General features: G+C 45.6%; 1 protein-coding gene across 2 annotated transcripts in view; it reads left to right on the top strand.

The window, feature by feature from the left end:
* Window positions 1–26,469, top strand: part of LOC121568211 (adenosine kinase) — a 44,764-nt gene that overhangs the window by 14,235 nt on the left and 4,060 nt on the right. For both annotated transcript variants that reach the window (XM_041878769.2, XM_045223287.1), the window contains 5 exons: window positions 10,841–10,915; window positions 14,378–14,431; window positions 25,081–25,159; window positions 25,306–25,478; window positions 25,724–25,832. In XM_041878769.2, coding sequence (XP_041734703.1) covers window positions 10,841–10,915; window positions 14,378–14,431; window positions 25,081–25,159; window positions 25,306–25,478; window positions 25,724–25,832 — 490 coding nt within the window. The remainder of the gene's footprint in view (window positions 1–10,840; window positions 10,916–14,377; window positions 14,432–25,080; window positions 25,160–25,305; window positions 25,479–25,723; window positions 25,833–26,469) is intronic.

Genomic DNA, 26,469 nt, shown 5'->3' on the forward strand with positions numbered 1-26,469 from the left:
GTTGGCGGAGTGTGCTAACGCAGTGAATAACTCAAACTTAGGGAGGAGGCTTCGGATGTTAACGTGCAAGAAACCAAGGCTTTTACGGTTACAGAAGTCAACAAATGATAACGCCTGGGGAGTAGGAGTGATACTGGGGGCTACAGGGCCTGGGTTAACATCTACATCACCAGAGGAGGAGTAGAATAAGGATACGGCTAAACGCTTTAAGAACTGGTTTTCTTGTGCGTTGGGTACAGAGAATAAAAGGGGCAGATTTCTGGGCGTTGTAGAATAGATTCAGGGCATTATGTACAGACAAGGATATGGAAGGATATGAGTACAGTGGAGGTAAACCTAAGCATTGGGTAACGATGAAAGAGATAGCATCACTGGAGGCACCAATTGAGTCGGTTTCCGCGTGTATGGGGGGTGGGACAAAGGAGCTATCTAAGGCAGGTTGAGCTGGGCTGGGGGATCTACAGTGAAATAGTACAATAAGAAATAACCGAAACAGAAATAAGCAAGGCATATTGACATGGGAGAGAGGCATAAAGCATTCACAGGTGTTATTCGAGAGAGCTAAGACAACAGCTGGTAATGGCGACAAAGTTTAGGCTGAGGCTAAACAGGATGCGGTACCGTATAAAGGAACAGTCCATTAGGCATCAGCTGTATAGTTGAGATATCATAAGATCCGGTAAACAGCAATAGGAGAGTTCGGAGGTAGTTCGGGGGCTGCTATAGCACTGGCGAGCAAGAGGCCACGGCTTGCGTGTGCTAGCGGGCCGGGGCTAGCAGATGGATCTTCGTGGTCGACATCGTAACGGGAAGCCTGTTGAAACCACATCAGACGGTTTCGTCGGCAGACCAGTCGTGTTGGATCGGCTGGGCTCCGTGTCAACACTAGGAGGTCCCGTCCGGTTGACAGAGAGGTAGATGGCCGGGAGATAGGCCTGGCTCGAGGCTAGCTCAAGGCTAACTGGTGCTTGCTAAGGGGCAATGGTAATTAGCCAACGACAGCAGCCATTCGGTTGCAGCTAGCTAGTTGCGATGATCCGGCGCTAGGGTCCAGTGATTCCGGCAGAAAATCCGATATGTTCTGGGTTGATAACACGCTGTGCAGACTGGCCGACAAATTGTCCAGGCTAGAGCTAGTGCTGGCTGGTGGGTAGTGCAGGCCACGGACAATGGTAAAGACGCTAACGGTGGCTAATTGCAAGTAGCTAGCTAGCTGGCTACCACAGCCATTCGGTTGCAGCTAGACTAGTTTCAGCTTAAGATTCTTGATAAAAGTTATAAAGAAATAATAGAATCCTTTCCACATTGGGTGAGGCGGGTTGCAGGAAAGTATATTTAGTTAAAGAATGAAAAGTAAAATTGAGAAATATTTACAAAAGACAAAAAACGAAGAAAACTGGCTATTTACACAAGGACACTACAGAAAACACTGCTACGCCATCTTGGATTAACTATGATATACAGATATATATATATACATACATATATACACTATAGGGCTTTTTAATGAAAATACTGTTTATTTCAATCATATCTAAGCCTGTCATCCTCCCTTTCTATCTGTCTTGACTTGAGCTATCACTAGTGAAGTGTAACATTGTCTCAAATCAATCAACTAGATCTGGCCTGAAGCTGCAGCTAGCGAACTTGCAACATTGTATCAACTAGCCTATTCTGGGCCCAGAGTTTCCCTTGCCAGTGAGCTCGGGACAGACAGCTGTTTTTGCGCAAGGGAAATAAAGTTATTTTATTATGTTTCCACTGGATATATGGGATCATCAGATTATGAGATTTTGCTCTTTCACACTGAGGCTTGGTGATTATTATGGGAAGATTTTTCAAATAGGCCTACTGTGAGGAACTATTAGGCTATCATTCGCAATGGATGTACAAAATAAATAAACTGGCTACATTGACTTACTGTGTGAGGTGAGTAAAAAATGTCTGAGAAGCTCAGCTTATTAGTGGTGGATATGGTGATTTTAAGACAATCAGAAATCAAACATCCCCAAATGGGCACTTTCCTAGATTTGCGCGCAGCAGGCCAGGTAGGCTACTTCTATGCATGCTCAGGCGTGCGTGCTTCTTCAACCCCCTATAGTCGATTGACGCACCGGTGCCAATCTAAGTAACATCATTAAAACAAATTCCCATCAAAATCTGTCCGTTTAAGCTGGAGATGTTTATATTTTTTGCATTGGATGCGTGTCCATCCGCCGATGTTGCACTTCCGCATAAGAGGTGAAAGGTGGCAGAGCTAGAGCGGTGTTTGTCAGACCATGAGACATCCCGAAAATTGGTCTTCTCATGAAAACGTCTGTAGTGTTCGAACGGTTTGACCTACAAATTATGACCACTATGGAAAGGGGAGACTCCCAAACACGATAGTGGAATCCGTTTTGCCCTACGACCCCCACAAGTGTCACGAGACTCGTCTAAAGGTAACCGGTTCCGGTTAAATAAACAAACAAAAAACACTTCAAAACTTCAAAATCATATGATTTATGATTTGACCGTTTTTTTTACATTTATGCATGTGTTATTGAATGCGTTTCTTTGGGCTATAGTAATAAAGGCTAAATTCATTATTTTATGAATTACCATAATCTAAATGTGATTGCTGTCATTCTAAGCACAGAGGGTGGGCACCCTGATGGGTTACACACCCAATGCATATGTGTCCGGTACATTTCTCAAATGGCCGGTAAATTTAAAATCTTCCCGGTCACGTTGTCCGGCGCCACATTTTCCTAATGGAAACCCTGGTAAGGTAATCGTTTTCAGAATTTACATTTTTATGAGTATCGACCAGTTAAAACTCAACTCAGTGACGACACGTTTGTGGTGACAGTCTTCTATTTACACACAGGAGTTTCGGAGACGCTAATTATCACAGGTAGTCGACTCCGTTTTCCATAAACAAGCATTGTAACATGTAAATATGGCCATGTGGAAACCCTAACCATATAAAGGTGTGTATCAATTTAGCGTTTTGTTTTTTGAAAATTGTTTCTTGCAAAACCGTACCGCAGGTGATGCGTGTTAATGTTCAGACCGAGCATCGGGGCCCTTAACAAAACTCCCCCTGTCACGGTTCAGACAGACGACCAGAGGACCACAATTGCGTCACACCAGAAAGTTTATTAAACTTAAGGGAAAAGGGAAGTAGGGAGTGAATGAAGGCTCCAGGGGTAACAGGGATCCCGTCCAATGCGCTGGGTCTGTGCCCCCCCCAGTGGCAGCGATGCGTCCTATGAAGCCGGTGGTGGGTGGTCCAGAAGTCCTGGGGGGGGGGAGACACAGACACAACAGGGCGGAATGAAACCAGGCAGCAGTACAGTTCAAGGGAAATCCAAAATACGTAGTAGCAAGGCAGAAGGCTGGTCAGAGTTACCGGGATTGAAGAGTAGTCAGGAGTCGTAATGGCAGAAGCAGGTCTGGATCTCCTGAGGCAGAAGAGTATCCAAAAAACAGGCAGGTCCGGGGTCACAAAACCAGGGTGAGCCAGAAGCGCGAGCAAACAGGTTCCGGGTGTGAGCTTTGCAGACGATCTGACACCGGAGAGCTGAAAGACAGGGCCTTAAATACTGGGAGAGGTTAGTGGGTAATGCAGCGCAGCTGGCAGAGTAATTAGAGCCGAGCAGAGCAGGGACAGGTGGAGCTAGTTAGGCTGAGTAGAGAGAGGGAGGTGAGCAGAGTGGAAGCAAATTAAGGTGGTAACCCGGTGGAGTGAGAGGGCTCATGACAGAACCCCCCAAGGGACGGCCCCAGAAGTCCCAAGAGCAACACCACGCCGGGCGGGAGGAGGGGAGCCGGAGGAGGGCTAGAACTCCTCCGAACGGTCCGAGTGAACGTCCTCATCCTCGGAGGAAGCCGGAGGGCCGTGGTCGGGAGATGGGACAGGTCCCGAGACAGGATCAGGCACAGGACAGGAAGCCGAGCGGGCCGGACGGTTAGGGACCCCTCTGGGGCGGCCCCCTACGGATTGCAGGTTGATCAGGATGCCGTTGGTGGAAAGCGGTGATGAGAGTCCTATCCACAATCCGACTAGCTGGCACCCAGGTCCTTTCCTCAGGTCCATAGCCCTCCCAGTCAATGAGGTACTGGAGACCCCTACCCCTCCGTCTGGACCGAAGCAGGCGGCGGACGGTGTAAACCAGACCACCATCGACGAGCCGTGGAGGAGGAGGACCAGGCGCAGCAGGGACCAGCGGACTCTCATGGATGGGCTTAATCTTAGACACATGGAAAGTGGGGTGCACCCTCAGGGGAATTAGGCAGTTGGAGCCGGACAACAGTTGGGCTAATCACTCTTATGATAGGGAATGGGCCAATGAACCGAGGTGCCAGCTTCTGCGACTCCACCCTGAGTGGCAGGTTCTTCGATGACAACCACACCCTTTGACCAACATGGTAGGTGGGAGCAGGAATTCTCCGACGGTTGGCCCCGGTAGTGTAGCTGGCAACGGACCTGAGGAGTGTGGCTCGGGCTTGTGACCAGGTGCGGCGACATCGACGGGCAAAAGCAAGTGCAGATGGGCAAGTAACCTCCTCCTCCTGGCTGGCAAATAGAGGAGGCTGGTATCCATAAACACATTGGAAAGGGGACATACCGATGGCAGAGCAGGTCAGAGAATTGTGTGCGTACTCCACCCATGTCAATTGCTGCGACCAGGAGTGGGGGTTGCGTGAAGTCATGCATCGCAGTGCCTTCTCGAGCTCCTGATTAGCCCGCTCTGACTGCCCATTGGATTGGGGATGGAATCCGGAAGTCAGACTGACTGTGGCTCCCAGCAGGTGACAGAACTCCTTCCAAAAAGCGGAGGAGAATTGTGGACCACGGTCAGAAACAACATCCCTTGGCAGTCCGTGGATCCGGAAGACGTGTTCCAGGGCCACCTGGGCGGTCTCCTTGGCGGTTGGGAGCTTGGGGAGGGGAATGAAGTGTGCCATCTTGCTGAAACGGTCAACGATGGTGAGAATGACGGTCATGCCACTTGAAGGGGGCAGCCCCGTGACAAAGTCAAGGGCGATGTGAGACCAGGGACGTCTGGGCACAGGCAGGGGCTGCAGCAATCCGGCTGGGGGCTGGCAGGACGACTTGTGTTGGTTGCAGATGGGGCAGGCTTGGGACGAATTCCCGTACATCCTTCCTCAGAGAGGGCCACCAGAACCTCTGGGCGAGCAGGTTGTAAGTGCGGGTGGAGCCAGGGTGACAAGCTAGGCGGGGAGTCATGTCCCCACTGAATGACCTGGGACCTCAGGTCTTCGGGGACAAAAAGGCGGTCAGCTGGGCAAGTGCTGGGACCTGGCTGGTTACGGAGAGCCTCCAGCACCTGTTCCTCAACAGCCCAGGTCAGAGCTGCAACGATGCAGGGACTTGGCAGAATCGACACAGGGTCCTTGGAGGGGGTGTCATCCTTCTGGAATTGACGGGAGAGGGCGTCTGGCTTGGTGTTGCGTGATCCAGGCCGGTATGACAGAGTGAAATTAAACCTGGTGAAGAACAGGGCCCAGCGGGACTGCCTGGAGTTCAACCGTTTGGCCGTGCGGATGTACTCCAAGTTCTTATGATCGGTCCAAACGAGAAATGGAATGGTGGACCCCTCCAGCCAGTGACGCCACTCCTCCAAGGCAAGTTTCACAGCCAGCAGCTCACGGTTCCCTATGTCGTAATTGCACTCAGAGGGGGGACAACCGACGTGAGAAAAAGGCACAGGGATGGAGCTTCCTATCCTCCGCAGCCCACTGAGAAATCACAGCACCAACTCCCACATCCGAGGCGTCCACCTCCACAATGAATTGCCGGTCCACATCAGGCATCTGGAGGATGGGAGCGGAGGTGAACCTCACCTTGAGGGTACTGAAGGCTTTGTCGGCTGCTGGGGTCCAGGTGAAGGGTTGCTTGGTGCTGGTTAGAGCAGTGAGAGGGGCAGCAACGGTACTGTAGTTCCGGATAAACTTCCTATAGAAGTTAGCAAACCCCAGAAACTGTTGCAGCTTCTTTCTGTTCTCCGGAACTGGCCATGAAGTGACTGCTGATACTTTGGCAGGATCCATTTGGATACTTCCTTCTGCCACTATGTACCCCAGGAAGGCCACTGTCTTGACGTGAAACTCACATTTCTCTGCCTTGGCGTAGAGGGAATTCTCCAGAAGACGATGAAGGACTTGCTGGACATGGCGGGTGTGTTCAGACAGGTTTCTGGAGTAAATTAAGATGTCATCCAGGTAAACGAAGACAAACTTGTTTAACATGTCCCGCAGTACATCATTCACTAGAGCCTGGAACACAGCAGGAGCATTGGTGAGGCCAAAAGGCATAACCAGATACTCGTAGTGGCCTGTTGGTGTATTGAATGCGGTTTTCCATTCATCTCCCTCCCGGATCCGCACTAGGTGGTAAGCGTTTCTGAGATCCAACTTGGTAAAAACAGTGGCTCCCTGGAGCAACTCAAAAGCAGAGGTGAGCAGAGGCAGAGGGTAACGGTTTTTCACTGTGATGTCGTTGAGTCCCCTGTAGTCGATGCAGGGGCGAAGAGATCCGTCCTTCTTCCCCACAAAGAAGAAGCCAGCACCAGCAGGAGATGAAGATGAACGGATTAATCCTGCGGACAGAGAGCCATTGATGTAGTCCTCCATGGACTTTCTTTCAGGAGCAGACAACGAATAAAGACGACCCCTTGGAGGAGCTGTTCCAGGGAGGAGGTCGATGGCACAGTCGTGCGGTCGGTGAGGGGGCAGAGATGTGGCTCTTGCTTTGTTAAACACCTCTCTGAGACCATGGTAGCATTCTGGGACATTGGAGAGGTCAGGAGCGGAGTTAGTAGGTACTGGCCGAGGGGGTAGTGCGGCAGCAAGCAGGCAGGTTCGGTGGCAGTCCTCTCCCACTCCCTGATCACCCCGGTCACCCAGTCGAGCTGAGGGTTGTGCCGGGCGGAGCCATGGGTAACCCAGGATGAGGGGTTGGCCTGGAGAGGGGGAGCAGGTGAAACTGGATAGTTTCTTGATGGTTTCCGGACAGACCCATCGAGACCGGGGCCGTGACATGAGTGACCGATCCGAGTAAGTGTCCGTCCAGTGCCCGGGCAGGAATAGGAGGTGTCAAACGGAGGTTCTCCAGTCCCAGTTGGCGTGCCAGCTTGATGTCCATTATGTTGGCTTCGGCGCCAGAATCCACCAGAGCAGCCAGGGTGTGAGTTGAGTCAGAGAGGCGGAGGTGAACTTGCAGCAGGGGGTTTGCGGTCGGAGGACTGGATGGTCATTGAACTCAACCGGGCTCCCCCTACGCCCGGTGAGCTCGGCCCTTTAAAGGGCAGGTTACCACACGATGTCCATCACCTCCACAATAGAGGCAGAGGTTTGAGGTGAGCGGCGCTGGCGCTCTGCAGGAGTGAGGGAGGCTCGCCCAATCTCCATAGGCTCAGACTGATCAAGCTGACCTGGGTGAGTGGCAGTAGATGACAGGAGCCCAGTCGGATCTCTCCGAATGCCGGTAGTAGGTGGACCTTGGCGCCCCCTCTCACGACGACGGGTCTGTATCCTTCTGTCGATCCTGACAGTCAGTGCGATGGCTTCATCAAGAGTGGAAGGCAGTTCATGGGAGACCAACTCGTCCTTGATATAGTCAGCCAAACTATGGAAGAACGCGTCCACCAACGATGGTGTGTTCCAAGAACTTCGTCTAGCCAGGGTTCGGAAGTCGATGGAATGGTCTGCGACTGTACGTCTGCCTTGTCGAATACTGAACAGTTCACGAGACGCCTCTGCGGTGGGTGAATCCAGGTCAAACACCTTCAGCATCTCCTCAGCAAACAGGTCGAAGGTAGCACATGCGGGGGTTTGACGTTCGAACTCTGCTGTTCCCCAGAGTCGAGCTCGGCCCGTCAGGTGAGTGATGGCATACCCAACTTTAGCCCCCTCCGTGGCGAAGGTCCTTGGCTGCAAGGAGAACTGAAGTCGGCAGCTAGTCAGGAATGGCCGGACCTGGGTTGAATCGCCGTTGAACCGCTCGGGGTTTCCAATCTTGGGTTCCGGAGCAGCGGCTGCAATGACCGGGGCAGGTAACTCGGGGGGCTGGGCTGGTGGGCAGACTGGCTGGGGTAAGGTTGGTGAGGAGTTGAATGATCATGGCGAGTTGTTGTTGCTGCTGCTGGAACTGCTGCTCATGCTCATCGGTTTCCATGTCGGGAAAGTGTGCGCTGAGTCCATAATGGTCAGATCGTACTGTCACGGTTCAGACAGACGACCAGAGGACCACAATTGCGTCACACCAGAAAGTTTATTAAACTTAAGGGAAAAGGGAAGTAGGGAGTGAATGAAGGCTCCAGGGGTAACAGGGATCCCGTCCAATGCGCTGGGTCTGTGCCCCCCAGTGGCAGCGATGCGTCCTATGAAGCCGGTGGTGGGTGGTCCAGAAGTCCTGGGGGGAGACACAGACACAACAGGGCGGAATGAAACCAGGCAGCAGTACAGTTCAAGGGAAATCCAAAATACGTAGTAGCAAGGCAGAAGGCTGGTCAGAGTTACCGGGATTGAAGAGTAGTCAGGAGTCGTAATGGCAGAAGCAGGTCTGGATCTCCTGAGGCAGAAGAGTATCCAAAAAACAGGCAGGTCCGGGGTCACAAAACCAGGGTGAGCCAGAAGCGCGAGCAAACAGGTTCCGGGTGTGAGCTTTGCAGACGATCTGACACCGGAGAGCTGAAAGACAGGGCCTTAAATACTGGGAGAGGTTAGTGGGTAATGCAGCGCAGCTGGCAGAGTAATTAGAGCCGAGCAGAGCAGGGACAGGTGGAGCTAGTTAGGCTGAGTAGAGAGAGGGAGGTGAGCAGAGTGGAAGCAAATTAAGGTGGTAACCCGGTGGAGTGAGAGGGCTCATGACACCCCCGTACAGAATACTCCTTCGTCCAATGACTCTTATGTGTAATGGAACGGAGTCATGATCAAGGGCTAGGCCTATCGTTAGTAAATAAATGCACGCATGCCTCCCGCTTGCTCACAACAATGGAATCTTTGATTATTAGCTATAGTCTTTTATTTATTTTTATTTTTAGAAAAAGGAAAAAAAAGTATTAAAACATTACAAAACATACACATACAAACAACAGCATACAGACACACAAACATCAACGACAGCACACCTACCCAGACCCCCCCCAGCTACACCCCCATCTCCAGCGCCCGCATCACTCTGCCACATGGCCTCAAACCATTTTGTTTCTCTGTCACCCACGCACTTTAAACATTTAGATAATAAAGCATTTTACCTTTGTTTACTATGGAGGATTGGTTGATTTCCATAACGATGGAGGATTGGTTGATTTCCAGTTAAGTTATACGTCTTTTCAAGATGATTGACGAGAAAAGTATCGTCCAACCCATCAGTATCTCACTGCACCCTCATATGCCATGTCTTGAAATATGCAGACAGATGGATTAAAAGTACATTTATATTGTAATACTTCTGACAGTCAACTTTCTAACTCTGCCCATAACTTTTGGACTTTATAGCATTCCCAGAAGGCATGGATTATTGAGTCATTGTTAGTTTTACACTTAAGACATGACTCTGCCGTTGTGCTGTAGAATTTGTGAATGTTGTCTCTTGTATAATAAATTCTGTACATTAGTTTACACTGGATTAAGCGTACATTTTCATGAACTATAATTTCATTAGTTATGTTCCGACATTCCCTCCATCTTGTGCCAATATCAGTTATATTTAAGTCTTGGGTCCAATAGTTTATATTTTGTTTCTAAGGTTTCTATGCCTTTAGTTTTCTATGTGGACCAATTTATCGGTGAATTCTGAAAAGCTATCCAAGGATTGTTCCATAGGGTTGTTTTTTTAGGGAGCGATATTGGTTCTTGTTAGAATACGTTTCACTTTTGTCCATATTGTTATAGTGTTCTTAACTATGAAGTTGTAAAGATTCTGGGGATGAGCATGCGCATCTTCAATATGTACCCATTGTTCCTCTTTAGTGCATTTAACCATATGTCGCAAGGAAAAGCCTTGGGTAGCGAGTTGATACAATTCAAAGTCTGAAAGGTTAAAACCACCCTCAGACTTAGGAAGATGTAAAACATTCCTTTTTATTCTATGAATTTTATTTGCCCATACAAAGTCTTATGATGGAGTATACTTTAAAGAATGTCGTATTACCAAAAATACACTGAACAAAAATACAAATGCAACATGCAACAATGTCAAAGATTTTACTGCGTTACAGTTCATATAAGGAAAGCAGTCAATTGAAATAAATAAATTAGGCCCTAATCTATGGATTTCACATGACTAGAAATACAGATATCCATCTTTTGGTCACAGATACCTTTAAAAGTGCAGCCACATTGTAGCTGTTGTTCAGTCCTGTTCTATTATGGGGTCTCTGAGGGGGACGAGAGATGTTGGTTTAGAAACATGTTTGGGATAACGCATGTCACAAGACTGTACAACTGTTACAAACTCAAGCTTTGTGTTAAACTCATCCCTGGAAGACACACACACGCACTGCTGTCCTCCTGATGGGACCTTTTTGTGAAACATGTCATATGATGATGCATGAGTGAAAATAGGACTTCTATTAAATATGCTCACACCACCAGTGTTCACACATCACAGTCCATATTCCCACCTATTTAATGTTAGATAGGTAGAGCGTCAGACCGTTTGGGCCTAAGCCTACTTATTATCCTACGGCCATGTGAATGGTACACTTGTGGACGGTCAATGGAAAGAATAGCCTATGTATGTTATTCCTCCATGTGCATATATTTTCTGATGGTTTGTAAAAATACAAAACTAATCTTGTGAATTATTTTAATGTGTGTTTTGCAGGCTTAATTCTGTGTTCGGGATGGGGAACCCCCTTCTGGACATCTCAGCCGTAGTGGACAAGGACTTCCTGGAGAAGTGAGTCACTGGAGGGAGGGGCTTAGGTGGCTTTCACACCTAGCTCGTTTGGCGTATTTTTTAAAATTATTTTACTCTGGAGTTTTTACCCTCCTATGTTCGGTTTGTTTGTACAGGTGTGAACACTATCCGCACTTGGATGTGCACCAAACAAGCGCACCGTGGTTCGTTCAAAAAGTGTAGTCTATGTCTGATTCCATTCGTACCATGGTGCGGTTAGCTGCAGGTGAGAACGCAGCCTGGATCAAACACAGGAAAAGAACCAGAGGCCGCAGTATTATTGGTTGTTTGGCCGCAAGCATTTTTAATGAATTGCACGTGATATCATAACTTGATTTCTCTGAAACATTTTGTTTATTTCTCAGATATAAACATTTCAACATTTTAATAGAAAGACCAAGGTCTTTGGTTGAAATGGGCACCCTTTTTTCCTCAAAGCTTATACCAAAATGGAGTTCTTAAGCCTATCTATCACACTGTCCACTTGAAATTAAGAGGTGGGACCAAGTCACTATTATTCGAGCCGCAAGTCACAAGGTTCGAGTCTCAAGTCGAGAGCATGCTGACCGGTTGCATCACCGCCTGGTATGGCAACTGCTCGGCATCCGACCGTAAGGCGCTACAGAGGGTAGACTGTTCTCATTGTATGTAAACCAGGGTTTGGCCCCCAAGACAAGGTTCTTATCAAGAGTTCATAACAGATCTCGTCCCTGGTACCTTACAGACACCAATTCAGTCTATGAAAATGCAGGCTCAGTCAGACCAGAGACATCTCCCTCTCACACACCATTAATCATGAAACTGAATAAATTTTTCTCTCACAATGGCCACACACTGATGGTACTCACTGTTATTATCTATGCATAGTCACTTTACCCCTACCTACATGTACAAATTACCTCAACTAACCTGTACCCTAGCACATTGACTCGGTACCAGTACCCCCTGTATATAGCCTCATTATTGTTATTTTATTGTTACTTTTTTATATATACACACACACACCTGCTCATTCAAGGGTTTTTCTTTATTTTTACTATTTTCTACATTGTAGAATAGTAGTGAAGACATCAAAACTATGAAATAACACATGGAATCATGTAGTAACCAAGGAAGTGTTAACCAAATCAAAATGTATTTGAGATTCTTCAAGGTAGCCACCCTTTGCCTTGATGACAGCTTTGCACACTCTTGGCATTCTCTCAACCAGCTTCATGAGGAATGCTTTTCCAACAGTCTTGAAGGAGTTTCCATATATGCTGAGCACTTGTTGGCTGCTTTTCCTTCACTCTGCGGTCCAACTCATCCCAAACCATCTCAATTGGGTTGAGGTCGGGTGATTGTGGAGGCCAGGTCATCTGATGCAGCACTCCATCACTCTCCTTCTTGGTCAAATAGCCGTTACACAGCCTGGAAGTGTGTTGGGTCATTGTCCTGTTGAAAAACAAATGATAGTCCCACTAAGCACAAACCACAGATGGGATGGCGTATCGCTGCAGAATGCTGTTGTAGCCATGCTGGTTAAGTGTGCCTTGAATTCTAAATAAATCACAGACAGTGTCACCAGCAAAGCACCCCCATACCATCATGCCACCTCCTCCATGCTTCACGGTGGGAACCACACATGCTGAGATCATCCGTTCACCTACTCTGCGTCTCACAAAGACACGGCGATTAGAACCAGAAATCTCAAATTTGGACTCATCAGACCAAAGGACAGATTCCCACCGGTCTAATGTCCATTGCTCATGTTTCTTGGCCCAAGCAAGTCTCTTCTTCTTATTGGTGTACTTTAGTAGTGGTTTCTTTGCAGCAATTCGACCATGAAGGCCTGATTCACACAGTCTCCTCTGAACAGTTGATGTTGAGACGTGTCTGTTACTTAAACTCTGTGAAGCATTTATTTGGGCTGCAATCTGCGGTGCAGTTAACTAATGAACTTATCCTCTGCAGCAGAGGTAACTCTGGGTCTTCCTTTCCTGTGGCGGTCCTCATGAGAAACAGTTTCTTCATAGAGCTTGATGGTTTTTGCGACTGCACTTAAAATAAACTTTCAAAGTTCTTGACATTTCCGGATTGACTGATGTTCATGTCTTAAAGTAATCATGGACTGTCGTTTCTCTTTGCTTATTTGAGCTGTTCTTGCTATAAAATGGACCTGGTCTTTTACCAAATAGGGCTATCTTCTGTATACCCCCCCTACCTTGTCATAACACAACTGATTGGCACAAACGCATTAAGGAAAGAAATTTCACAAATTAACTTTTATAAGGCACACCTGTTAATTGAAATGCATTCCAGGTGACTACCTCATGAAGCTGGTTGAGAGAATGCCAAAAGTGTGCAAACCTTTCAAGGCAGGTTACATTAAGGTTGGCTACTTTGAAGAATCTCAAATATAAAATATATTTTGATTTGTTTAACACTTTTTGTTGTTACTACGTGATTCCATATGTGTTATTACATAGTTGTGACGTCTTCACTATTATTCTACAATGTAGAAAATAGTACAAATAAAGAAAAACCCTGGAATGAGTAGGTGTGTCCAAACTTTTGACTGGTACTGTATATAAAATCTCACGGAGTGACAACATTAAGGACACCTGCTCTTTCCATGACATAGCTTTTACCTGGTCAGTCTATGATCCCTTATTGATGTCACTTGTTAAATCCACTTCAATCTCCTCCCTCACCCCTGTCCTATCAATGGGGTCTTGGCTGGCATAGGAACAGAGATGTCACGTGTATGTGTGAGATATAGCTGGCAGGCTGGCACAGTAAGGCTGGCCATAGTAAGAGATCAGATTACGTGTGTGTCACACTCCTCTGTCCTGTCCCAACACAGTGCCATGAAGCTGTATGACACCCAATGAAGAGCGGTGGGAGAGATGAGAGTGCAGAGTGGAGGAAACTGCTCTGACAGTGGGGTTACTTTCCTGCCACACTAGACGTGTAACGTTTGCCGAGCATGAGATGCTCCTATCCATTTCAAGGAAACCTGAGGCTCTCGCTGCTCAGTGTAAAATTGCGCTTTGGTTTTATTTCCAAGATTAGCATAGCTCACACCCAAGAACAATAGGATTAAGTGGCTCGCCCTCTGCTCACACCAACAAAAAGTGACACTTCTAGTGTAGCAGGTAAAAAACGTACGTAAACATTGGATTAAAACTAGAATGGGACCGACCCTTGAACATTATTTTAGGGAACAACAATACATTTCAGTCTAGACGAAACATTCAACACACCCACACACACATCCAGAGAGAGCTGTGGTGTCAAGTAATCCACTAGATCCTGATCATAGTGGAGTGGGTTTTAATCTTCTGTGTGGTGTGTAATCAGATAATCATGGGATATCTCATTGTTGTAGTAAATTACGTTTAAAGGGCACAGAGACTGTTTCTTCACCCTCAATAACTTTGAAAGATAATCTCTTTCCCCCTCTCTCTCGCTCTCTCCCAGGTACGGTCTGAAGCCTGACGACCAGATCCTGGCGGAGGACAAGCACAAAGCATTGTGGGTACTACTCCCATGTAGACATTCAATCCATCATTCAACATCAGAGGTTCATCTGTAGCCTCACGTTTGCCTTATCTCTCTGTTGCATGAATAGTTATTTTCCATTTTAGACTGCTGATTGTCTGTAGTAGCGTTGTGTAGTCACTGGGCAGGACAGAACAGGCATGTTCTAGAATTCACCAGGACGAGTTTAGCCAATGATGGGGCAGGAGGTTCAGAACTAGCCAATAGAAGGGCAAGAAACCTCCACTCCGGGCCAAAGCAGTTTGAGAAAGTCAACATTTAACCACAGAGCGATAAGAAGACTGCAGAGTGGAAGGGAGGGAGAGGGGGGCTTTCTCAAGGTTCAGTAGGGTACAACATTGTATTCAGATCAGATCTGTATATCATTTGGATGTGGTACCCTAAGACATTGAACACTTCTCCAGGCGTTGGGAGATCTGGGCCCGTATTCACTAAGCGTCTCAGGAGTGCTGATATAAGATCAGTTTTGCCTTTTAGCTCACAATTAATAAGATTACATGGACAAACGTTGTGTACGCACAAAGTATGCCCCAAAACAAGCGTGCGCATTCTGGAGAGAGACTCACCATATCTTCGCCCCACTCCCCTCCCCTTCTTCTTGATGCAACATTTTATACTACATTTTATTTAGACAGGAGTAATTATATTGGCAAAACATACATTTGCTTTAGGGCAATCCAGCATCCTAACACTGCACTGTGCACCCGCCAACTTTCCTTTCCAATTCGCAAGAGGCTGAAACCAGAGATCTCTATATAATGACGAGATGCTCATGTCGCTGCCCTAACAATGAGTATTTGTCCTAAAGGTGGGAAGGCAGGCGACAAGCTTAGGTCTGCATATTATTCCCATAGAAACGCATTGGGCTTATACTGGACAGAATTTGGCGAGAGAGCCCTCTCGCTTTGCGTCTTCCTCTCTGCTGAAAGTATATCACCGAAGAAAGCATCAGAGCGAGCGAAACAGCGCCCCTCTATATGTAGCCCATGTATCTGATGCTGTCTGGACAGAAATAGTATGACATGCCATAATCTTTTGGTCCAGACGGCATCAGATACAGTACATGGTCTACACATACTGAGACAGAGGGGCACTGTTTTGCTCGCTCGGATGCTTTAACTGAGATTGATTAGTCTTTCTGTTGGCGTGCGTCTCGGTTAAATAAATGATCAATATTTTTTTGGGACGGACAAGGAGGTACGGTAGGGCGGCCCAGGCCCCCTAAGGCCCGCCCATAACGCCGGCCCTGGGTTGAGCTGTGTTTGCGCTGTGCTCTCCCTCTTTCCCTGTCCTCAGTGTCAGTCCATTCCTGTCCAGATGTTTTGGGTTGTGACCAATACAGACCTTGGCTGTTCTGTTAGCCAACAACCACCCTGCTCTCGTTGAGTCAGCAAACAGACTGGGCCCAGTATCCCAATAACGATGGGACTTAGGCTTACGAGTGTTTTAACTAAGGGCCCGGGCTGGGTTTCTACTAAGCTAGCATATGGAATTGTTTTAAGATGGTCATACCAAGGATCATTTAGCTATTTGATTTGGAATTTTAGGACCCCTGTAGGTATATATATTTTCTGAATTACTGCTATTAGCATTGAATAACATATTCATACATGGCAAAAACTAAATATGTTTTGAAGTGTCTGTCCTATATCTGAGAGAATATTTATTTGGACCCATATTTAACCCCTTTTTTTGGCGCTAGAGTACTTACATATATACTTCCTTTCAATTTTTAAACTGGTACCGGGTTACCTTCAGGTGAGGCTTGTGGGCGTCGTAAATCAAAACAACCGACATGTACATGTTCCTGAGGGTCTCACCTTTAGTTTTGGGGTCATATATTAGTGTGTAGCCCAAACCGTTCGGACGCTACAGACGTTTTGTGAGAAGACCGATTTTCGGGATGTCTGCTGGTCTGACAAACACTGCTGTAGCTCTGCCACCTTCCACCGCTGATGCGGAAGGCGGATGCAGTTGATTGAGATGCCACCCATGCAGAAAAATATATCTCTAGTTTAAACAGACGGATTTTGATGGGGATTATTTTATTATGCTAATTTGAATTATGCTGGGGGCGTGGATATTGACTCTAGGGTGTTAACAATGCATCTTTCCTACAATAGCTGAAAATGTGACGTGTTTCCCAAAACCACGCAGAAAGAACGTTCGCTAAGTGCGTCGTTGGAGCATGTGTCGATACTGATAATATCGGAGGGAAAAATAGGTCTGCTCTCTGATCTGCTTTTCCATTCAAATTTTACCTTAACATTAGAATTATTCCACAATATTGACGACGGATCAGCTCCAGAGAGATATGATCATCTAATGGCTGCAAATATTGAGGTGGCTTATTCTAATGCTTACACTATAATAATGCACTCAATCACAGATTCATTTGGCACATCATTGTGCACATGTTACACATCATGAAATACACTGAACAAAAACAAACGCAACATGTAAAGTGTTGGTCCCATGTTTCATGAGCTGAAATAAGTGTGAGCCAAGATAATCCATCCACCTGACAGGTGTGGCATATCAAGAAGCATGATCATTACACTGGTGCACCTTTGTGCTGGGGATAATAAAAGGCCACTCTGAAATGTGAAGTTTTGTCACACAGCACAATTCCACATACAGTGCATTCGGAAAGTATTCAGACCCCTTCACTTTTTCCACATTTTGTTACGTTACAGCCTTATTCTAAAATTGATTCAATTGTTTGTTTTCCTCATCAATCTACACACAATACCCGATAATGACAAAGCAAAAATAGGTTTTTAGAAATGTTTGCAAATGTAAATAAAATTTAGAAAAAACGGAAATATAACATTTACTCAGTACTTTGTTGAAGCACCTTTGGCAGCGATTACAGCCTCGAGTTTTCTTGGGTGTGACGCTACAAACTTGGCACACCTGTATTTGGAGAGTTTCTCCCATTTTCAGGTCTCTCCAGAAATGTTAGTTCAGGTTCAAGTCCGGGCTCTGGCTGGGCCACTCAAGGACATTCAAAACTTGTCCCGAAGCCACTCCTGCGTTGTCTTGACTGTGTGCTTAGGGTTGTTGTCCTGTTGGAATGTGAACCTTCGCCCCAGTCTGAGGTCCTGAACACTCTGGAGCAGGTTTTCATCAATGATCTCTCTGTACTTTGCTCCGTTCATCTGTCCCTCGATCCTGACTAGTCTCCCAGTCCCTGCCGCTGAAAAACATCCCCACAGCATGATGTTGCCACTACCATGCATCACCGTAGGCATGGTGCCAGGTTTCCTCCAGACGTGATGCTTGGAATTTAGCCCAAAGAGTTCAATCTTTGTTTCATCAGACCAGAGAATCCTGTTTCTCATGGTCTGAGTCCTTTAGGAGCCTTTTGGCAAACTCCAAGCGGGCAGTCATGTGCATTTTACTGAGGAGTGGCTTCCATCTGGCCACTCTACCATAAAGGCCTGAGTGGTGGAGTGCTGCAGAGATGGTTGTCCTTCTAGAAGGTTGTCCCATCTCCACAGAAGAACTCTGGAGCTCTGTCAGGGTGACCATCGGGTTCTTGGTCACCTCCCTGACCAAGGCCCTTCTCCTCCGATTGCTCAGTTTGGCCGGGTGGCCAGCTCTAGGAAGAGTCTTGATTGTTCCAAACGTCTTCCATTTAAGAATGCTGGAGGCCACTGTGTTCTTGGGGATCTTCAATGCTGCAGAAATGTTTTGGGACCCTTCCCCACATCAGTGCCTCGACACAATCCTGTCTCGGAGCTCTACGGACAACCTTATGGCTTGGTTTTTGGTCTGACATGCACTGTCAACTGTGGTACCTTATAGGGCGGCAGGTAGCTTAGTGGGTAAGAGCGTTGTGCCAGTAACCGAAAGGTCGCTGGTTCTAATCCCCGAGCCGACTAGGTGAAAAATCTGTCGATGTGCACTTGAGCAAGGCACTTAACCCTAATTGCTCCTGTAAGTCGCTCTGGATAAGAGCGTCTGCTAAATGACCAATTTATTTATTTATTTATTTATTTATATAGACAGGTGTGTACCTTTCCAAATCATGTCCAATCAATTGAATTTACCACAGGTGGACTCCAATCAAGTTGTAGAAACATCTCAAGGATGATCAATGGAAACAGGATGTACCTGAGCTCAATTGAGTCTCGTAGCAAAGGGTCTGAATACTTATGTAAATAAGGTATTTCTGTTCAAAATAATTATTACAATTGGGAAAAAAATTGAAAAACCTGTCTTCGCTTTGTCAATATGGGGTATTGTGTGTAAATTGATGAGGAATATTTTTTATTTGATCAATTTTAGAATAAGGCTGTAACGTAACAATGTGGAAAAAGTCAAGGGGTCTGAATGCACTGTATGTCTCAAGTTTTGAGGGAGTGTGCAATTGGCATGCTGACTGCAGGAATGTCCACCAGAGCTGTTGCCAGAATTTAATGTTCATGTCTCTACCATAAGCTGCCTCCAACGTCGTTTTAGAGAATTTGGCAGTACGTACAACCGGCCTCACAACCGCAGACCACGTGTAACCACGCCAGCCCAGGACCTCCACATCAGGCTTCTTCACCTGCGGGATCGTCTGAGACCAGCCAGCCGGACAGCTGATACAACTGTGGGTTTGCACAACCCCAGAATTTCTGCACAAACTGTCAGAAACAGTCTCAGGGAAGCTCATCTGCGTGCTCGGTGTCCTCACCAGGGTCTTGACCTGACTGCAGTTTGGTGTCGCAACCGAATTCAGTGGGCAAATGCTCACCTTTGATGGCCACTGGCATGCTGGATAAGTGTGCTCTTCACAGATGAATCCCGGTTTCAACTGTACCGGGCAGATGGCAGACAGCGTGTATGGCGGCGTGTGGGTGAGCGGTTTGCTGATTTCAACGTTGTGAACAGAGTGCCCCATGGTGGCGGGGGGGTTATGGTATGGACAGCCATACGCTACGGACATTGTCGTGCCATTCATCTGCCTCCACCTCATGTTTCAGCATGTTAATGCACGGCCCCATGTTGCAAGCATCTGTAAACAATTCCTGGAAGCTGAAAATATCCCAGTTCCTGCATACTCACCAGACATGTCACCCATTGAGCATGTTTGGGATGCTCTGGATCAACATGTACGACAGCGTGTTCTAGTTCCCGCCAATATCCAGCAACTTCGCACAGCCATTGATGAGGAGTGGGACAACATTCCACAGGCCACAATCAACAGCCTGATCAACTCTATGCGAAGGAGATGTGTCACACTGCATGAGGCAAATCGTGGTCACACCAGATACTGACTGGTTTTCTGATCCACGCCTCTACCTTTTTCTTAAGGTATCGATGACCAACAGATGCTTATCTGTATTCCCAGTCATGTGAAATCCATAGATTAGGGCCTAATGAATTTATTTCAAATGACTGATTTCCTTATATGAAATTGTTGCATGTTGTTTATATTTTTGTTCATTGAAGCAAAGATTAGACTGTTTAGTCTACAAATAAAACTCAATTTACTGGACATTTTACATTTAAATATGATTTAAATATATAGGCCTATGTAGGCAATAGGCCTACTGTATTTATGTTTTCATGCAGTCATCTCTGTTTTCATTTTAAGCATTTTTATCCTTTGCTTGTTCAATTGCAAAGACATCAGCAACTTCATTCCCAAGTTATTGGCGGTCACAGAGCGACAGATACAGTAAACAGCTTGAATATATGTTTAGCGGAGATCTTCTGTGTATAAAGTGACTAGGAAGGGCAAAAAAGCATCTAACGATGCACTTAGCTGTTCTACGAGTGGTCTGAGGCAGTCGGTAAATAGCCAGGGTTTTTAAGTGTAACTTTACTAATGATAGTTTTGGGAAAATGCTCAGAGATTGAACGATTTTCCTACGACTGTTCTAACGATGAACTTAGCCTTAAGATGCTTTTGGGAAACCGGGCCCAGGTCAGTAAACAAACCACTGAGGTTTGGAAATAGCCTAAGTGCTGGAGGGCGGAGGCCTCTGATAATGTCCTGTGCAGAGTGTGTTTCACTCAGCCAATGGTGCTAAAAGTCTCTCAATCTCAGCCTCACCTCCTTGGCTCTGTATTCTGCGGGCCCGGTCCTGTTGTAGTCCATTTCCCTTTCTTCCTATTGGTTCAGCTGATGTTATGTTAATTATACCATGCTGTCCCCTATTGGGTAGAATATCGTGACCTCGGGACTATAAGATTCTAACTGCGCAAAGCATAGTTCTGAGATATGGAGCATCAAACTTTTCACATCTCAGAACTGTTTTGTAGTAAATTCTTCTTTCATAACTGTAGTGACGTGACCTAATTTAATGTCTGACTGTTATTAATCGAATCACCTAACTATGTTTAATTGTCACTCGATTAAATTAATCATGTAACAATTAATTCATTAGGAATTTGGGGCACCACAGAATAAATTGTTTAACGAGTTACCATCTCCCAAAATAAACTCTTAGAATATATATAACATATCAATAAGTCACTTATCAAATAATTACCTCTTATCAGTCTGTCACGAGAATGTATATCTCTAATTAATCAAACTTAATGCTTTGAATAATTCCCAGAGGGTGTAAGGCTCTGGTTTAATCATGAATGAAATGAAGGTCCGCAACCAACGAGTTATCTGTATGTTTTAATCATGGAGAGCTCTGGCGCCAAAAAACATACATACAGCTTTTATATCCCTTGACACACAAAGGCACTTTGCTCCGCCTACCTTTTAAACAGTTTCTTAGTCCCCTTCACCCTGGAATGCTTTCTCAACAGTTTCTAACTTCCCCCCTCTGTTAGTGGGTTGACACTACATTATAACTCTAACACCGTTCACACACTTATACTGTATTTGGGGTGAAATTATTCTTAAAATACAAATTAATCTATCACAGTCTCATTCTGAGTGTCGCATAATCCTTGAACCTGCAATAACCCTAACCTTATTGATGAATCAGCAATACACAAATTGGCTTAATTATTTATTTACTAACTAACTAAATAATAACACTACAAACATACACAGGTTATTGATTACTAACGTAATACAATGAAAACAGGTCCTTAGTGGACTGGACTAACATTAGCATGAATGCTTGGGTAGTGGAGGGGTCAGAATGGAAGGGAGAGACAGATTCAAACTATCGTAGTTACTTTGGAAACTACGTTCACAGTAATCATAATACTTATGCACCCTAATAATCGCTCATTCGGATTAGAAATGCAACATGTTGCTGTCGTCGATAGTTGAGTTGGTTATGTAGGACTCTGGTTTGCCCACCAGAGATCTCAATATCCTTGGTAGAGTTTCTGGTCGTAGTGGTGGTTAGAATGGATACTTCAGATGTACAAGGGATTGTCCTCTCCTCTCTCGTCTTTAGTTAAAGTTCTCTAGACGACTATACATGCCAGCTGTAGACTAAAATGGTCTAGTGCATTGTCTTCTTCTTCACCTCGTGTAGAGGTTGAGAGTTTGAGTTTCTCCATTTCAAACGTGTGGAGTAACGTCTCACGTTTCCTTGGCTTCCTGGTCTGGTAGAAATTCAACCATTTGCAACGTTTAGCTCACGCTTCACGTCTGCTGGTCTAAAGGTTGATTTTGTTTTTCCAAGGCTTTTTATGCCCTCTGGATAAAAGGGGCATTCCATCGTGATGACACAATCTCTGATGTCACTCGGGGCGTGGCTAGTCACTGTGCATAGTTTATATGAAAAACTTATCTCATTAGAAGACTAAAATCACATTCCTATCTTCACCAAAATACTCTCATACTTAATCATATATTTTATACAACATTTAGATGTAAACTTGATAGATAGAATGTCTACACTTTCCAAGTTAGTTATTACTTGATACCATCCTTAATGACATCACAAAATAATAAACAATATGACATGATTATTCTTTAGATCCCCACTGACCATTCCAAACACTTGGAGGTCAGGAATAATGTCCCAATGTCCAATCTTTTGATTTTGGAGTCTTGGCGGGAAGACTTCCTTTGTTAACAAAGGGGTCCTTTCTCCCAATACTTTATGGCAAGGAAGAGAAAGTCTGCACGGTATTTACGACCGGTCATAAAACTGGCCCCCAGGAAAGGGGGTGTTCAAACCTTTGCCTAGCCGGCATGTTTGATCCTCAACCCATGAGGGCAAGTCATGACATAACCTATTAAGGTCCTCACCTGAAAGGTACCTAAAGTGCAGAGTATCAAACTCGAGACATTTGTAAAAATATATATACAGTCAGGGGGAAAAAGTATTTGATCCCCTGCTGATTTTGTACGTTTGCCCACTGACAAAGACATGATCAGTCTATAATTTTAATGGTAGGTTTATTTGAACAGTGAGAGACAGAATAACAACAACAAAATCCAGAAAAACGCATGTCAAAAATGTTATGAATTGATTTGCTTTTTAATGAGGGAAATAAGTATTTGACCCCCTCTCAATCAGAAAGATTTCTGGCTCCCAGGTGTCTTTTTATACAGGTAACGAGCTGAGATTAGGAGCACACTCTTAAAGGGAGTGCTCCTAATCTCAGTTTGTTACCTGTATAAAAGACACTTGTCCACAGAAGCAATCAATCAGATTCCAAACTCTCGCCCATGGCCAAGACCAAAGAGCTCTCCAAGGATGTCAGGGACAAGATTGTAGACCTACACAAGGCTGGAATGGGCTACAAGACCATCGCCAAGCAGCTTGGTGAGAATGTGACAACAGTTGGTGCGGTTATTCGCAAATGGAAGAAACACAAAAGAACTGTCAATCTCCCTCGGCCTGGGGCTCCATGCAAGATCTCACCTCGTGGAGTTGCAATGATCATGAGAACGGTGAGGAATCAGCCCAGAACTACACGGGAGGATCTTGTCAATGATCTCAAGGCAGCTGGGACCATAGTCACCAAGAAAACAATTGGTAATACAGTACGCCGTGAAGGACTGAAATCCTGCAGCGCCTGCAAGGTCCCCCTGCTCAAGAAAGCACATATACATGCCCGTCTGAAGTTTGCCAATGAACATCTGAATGATTCAGAGGAGAACTGGGTGAAAGTGTTGTGGTCAGATGAGACCAAAATGGAGCTCTTTGGCATCAACTCAACTCGCCGTGTTTGGAGGAGGAGGAATGCTGCCTATGACCCCAAGCACACCATCCCCACCGTTAAACATGGAGGTGGAAACATTGTGCTAAGGGGGTGTTTTTCTGCTAAGGGGACAGGACAACTTCACCGCATCAAAGGGATGATGGACGTCAAATCTTGGATGAGAAACTCCTTCCCTCAGCCAGGGCATTGAAAATGGGTAGTGGATTGGTATTCCAGCATGACAATGACCCAAAACACACGGCCAAGGCAACAAAGGAGTGTCTCAAGAAGAAGCACATTAAGGTCCTGGAGTGGCCTAGCCAGTCTCCAGACCTTAATCCCATAGAAAATCTGTGGAGGGAGCTGAAGGTTCGAGTTGCCAAACGTCAGCCTCGAAACCTTAATGACTTGGAGAAGATCTGCAAAGAGGAGTGGGACAAAATCCCTCCTGAGATGTGTGCAAACCTGGTGGCCAACTACAAGAAGCGTCTGACCTCTGTGATTGCCAATAAGGGTTTTGCCACCAAGTACTAAGTCATGTTTTGCAGAGGGGTCAAATACTTATTTCCCTCATTAAAATGCAAATCAATTCATAACATTTTTGACATGCGTTTTTCTGGATTTTTTTGTTGTTATTCTGTCTCTCACTGTTCAAATAAACCTACCATTAAAATTATAGACTGATAATTTCTTTGTCAGTGGGCAAATGTACAAAATCAGCAGGGGATCAAATACTTTTTCCCCTCACTGTGTGTGTGTGTGTGTGTGTGTGTGTGTGTGTGTGTGTGTGTATATATATATATATATACACAAATTTACAAAAATGACATTTTGGGGGGTACATTCGCAGATAGAACCTGATGGCTCTGAAATGTCAATCTGGGTTTAGCCATAAGGTTCTGTCTGACACTTCTGAATTAGACATGGCCAGTTAAGAAAAGTGTAGCTATTTGAATACCTAAATGATAATGACAGAATAACACTATTTTACCAAGATAGTCAGAACACATCAAATACATTAAGAAATGTATTATCATCAGACGAATTACTGTCATCACTGAACAACGATGTGACAACCTGTACTTTCTGACTGTTGTTTTTTGCTTGCCTGCCATTTATTGCTGTCTAGACTAGCTTAGACGTTTGCAAAGACGTGTTCTGATTGGTCGGTCTGTAATTGTTCAAGCTTGTGAATGGATTGCAGATCGAACCTTAGCGCCAAGTTCAACTGGGTTTATGCAGATGGAACTTTCCGTTTTATTTATTTTTTCACTTCATGTACTTTCTCACAAATCTATTAACTTCACAGACATATGAACAACCATCCTAAAGATCAATTATATGTGACGAACTCATTTTTGGCAAAAATGTCAGAACCTTATAGCCCAAGGTCTCTATTTTATTGCACTATACTTTTGCTGGTCAGCCGTCCTCATTGGGAGCTATTGGATGAATGTGCAGGCTTTCGATCCTTGCTCTTAACACACCTGATTCAGCTAATCAATGTCAATGATTTAGTGGATTATTTGGTATTTTCTCTAAACAATGTGTTGCAGGTTTGAGGAGATTGTCAAAAAATTTAAAGTAGAGTACCATGCCGGAGGATCGACGCAGAATTCTATAAAGGTCGCCCAGGTATGACACACACACTTAGTCATTACACTCTATCCCACTGTGCCCTCTCCGAAATGTATAAAGGTCACCCAGGTATGTCTCATTCACACACACACCACACACTCTAACCTACTCTAACACACACACACACACACACTCCTCTCCAGTGGATGATCCAGGAGCCCCACAATGTGTGTACGTTCTTCGGCTGTATTGGGGAGGATACGTTTGGAGAGATTCTGAAGCAGAAGGCCAAGGAGGCCCACGTGGACGCCCACTACTATGAGCAGACAGAGGAACCTACTGGGACCTGCGCTGCAGCCATCACCGGCAACAACAGGTACACACCGACACACACACTATAACTCTCCTAATACACACGCACACTGTCATACACACGCACACACACTCATAATACACACACTCACGCTGTCATACACACACTGTCATACACACATACTCTCACTCTCATAACACATACATACAGTCTCACATACACACACCAAGGACAACAGGTCAAAACTACTCCATCTAACTCTCATCAACTCCACTCTTTCTCTCTTCCCTCCCCCCTCCCTCTCTCAGGTCTCTGGTAGCTAACCTAGCAGCAGCTAACTGTTATAAGAAGGACAAACATCTGGACTTGGAGGAGAACTGGAAACTGGTGGAGAAAGCCAAAGTCTACTATATCGCTGTAAGACCACACACACTGAGTAGCATTGATAATAACAGGCTGTGTAGCATTGATTATAACCGGCTCTGTAGCATTATTACAGGCTGTGTAGCGTTACTACAGGCTGTATAGCATTGATGATAACAGGCTGTGTAGCAGTATTACATGTTGTGTAGCATTGATAATAACCGGCTCTGTAGCAGTATTACATGCTGTGTAGCATTGATAATAACCGGCTCTGTAGCGTTATTACAGGCTGTGTAGCATTGATAATAACCGGCTCTGTAGCAGTATTACATGCTGTGTAGCATTGATAATAACCGGCTCTGTAGCGTTATTACAGGCTGTGTAGCATTGTAACAGGCTGTGTTGTAGGATTGGGCGATATTACGATGGCATTGTCTATCGACGACTTCGTGATGTGACAGATGATAGTTTAGCCTATCTGAACTTGACTGGCGCCGTGCAGTAAAAAACAGAGTCTCACAGCGCAGGGCAGCTCAGAAGTGGCATTCCGAGTAATTTGCCTATTCCTATTTGCTATAGCCTATTTCAATAAATCTGTTATATAGCCTACAGAATGCAAGAGAGGAATGTAGGCCGGACATAGCGGAGAATTCCACCAAAATGTCCAGTCATATAATATTGTTTCTCTCTC

Source organism: Coregonus clupeaformis, chromosome 1 (assembly GCF_020615455.1).
Source record: "Coregonus clupeaformis isolate EN_2021a chromosome 1, ASM2061545v1, whole genome shotgun sequence".
NCBI classification, from domain to species: Eukaryota; Metazoa; Chordata; class Actinopteri; order Salmoniformes; family Salmonidae; genus Coregonus; species Coregonus clupeaformis.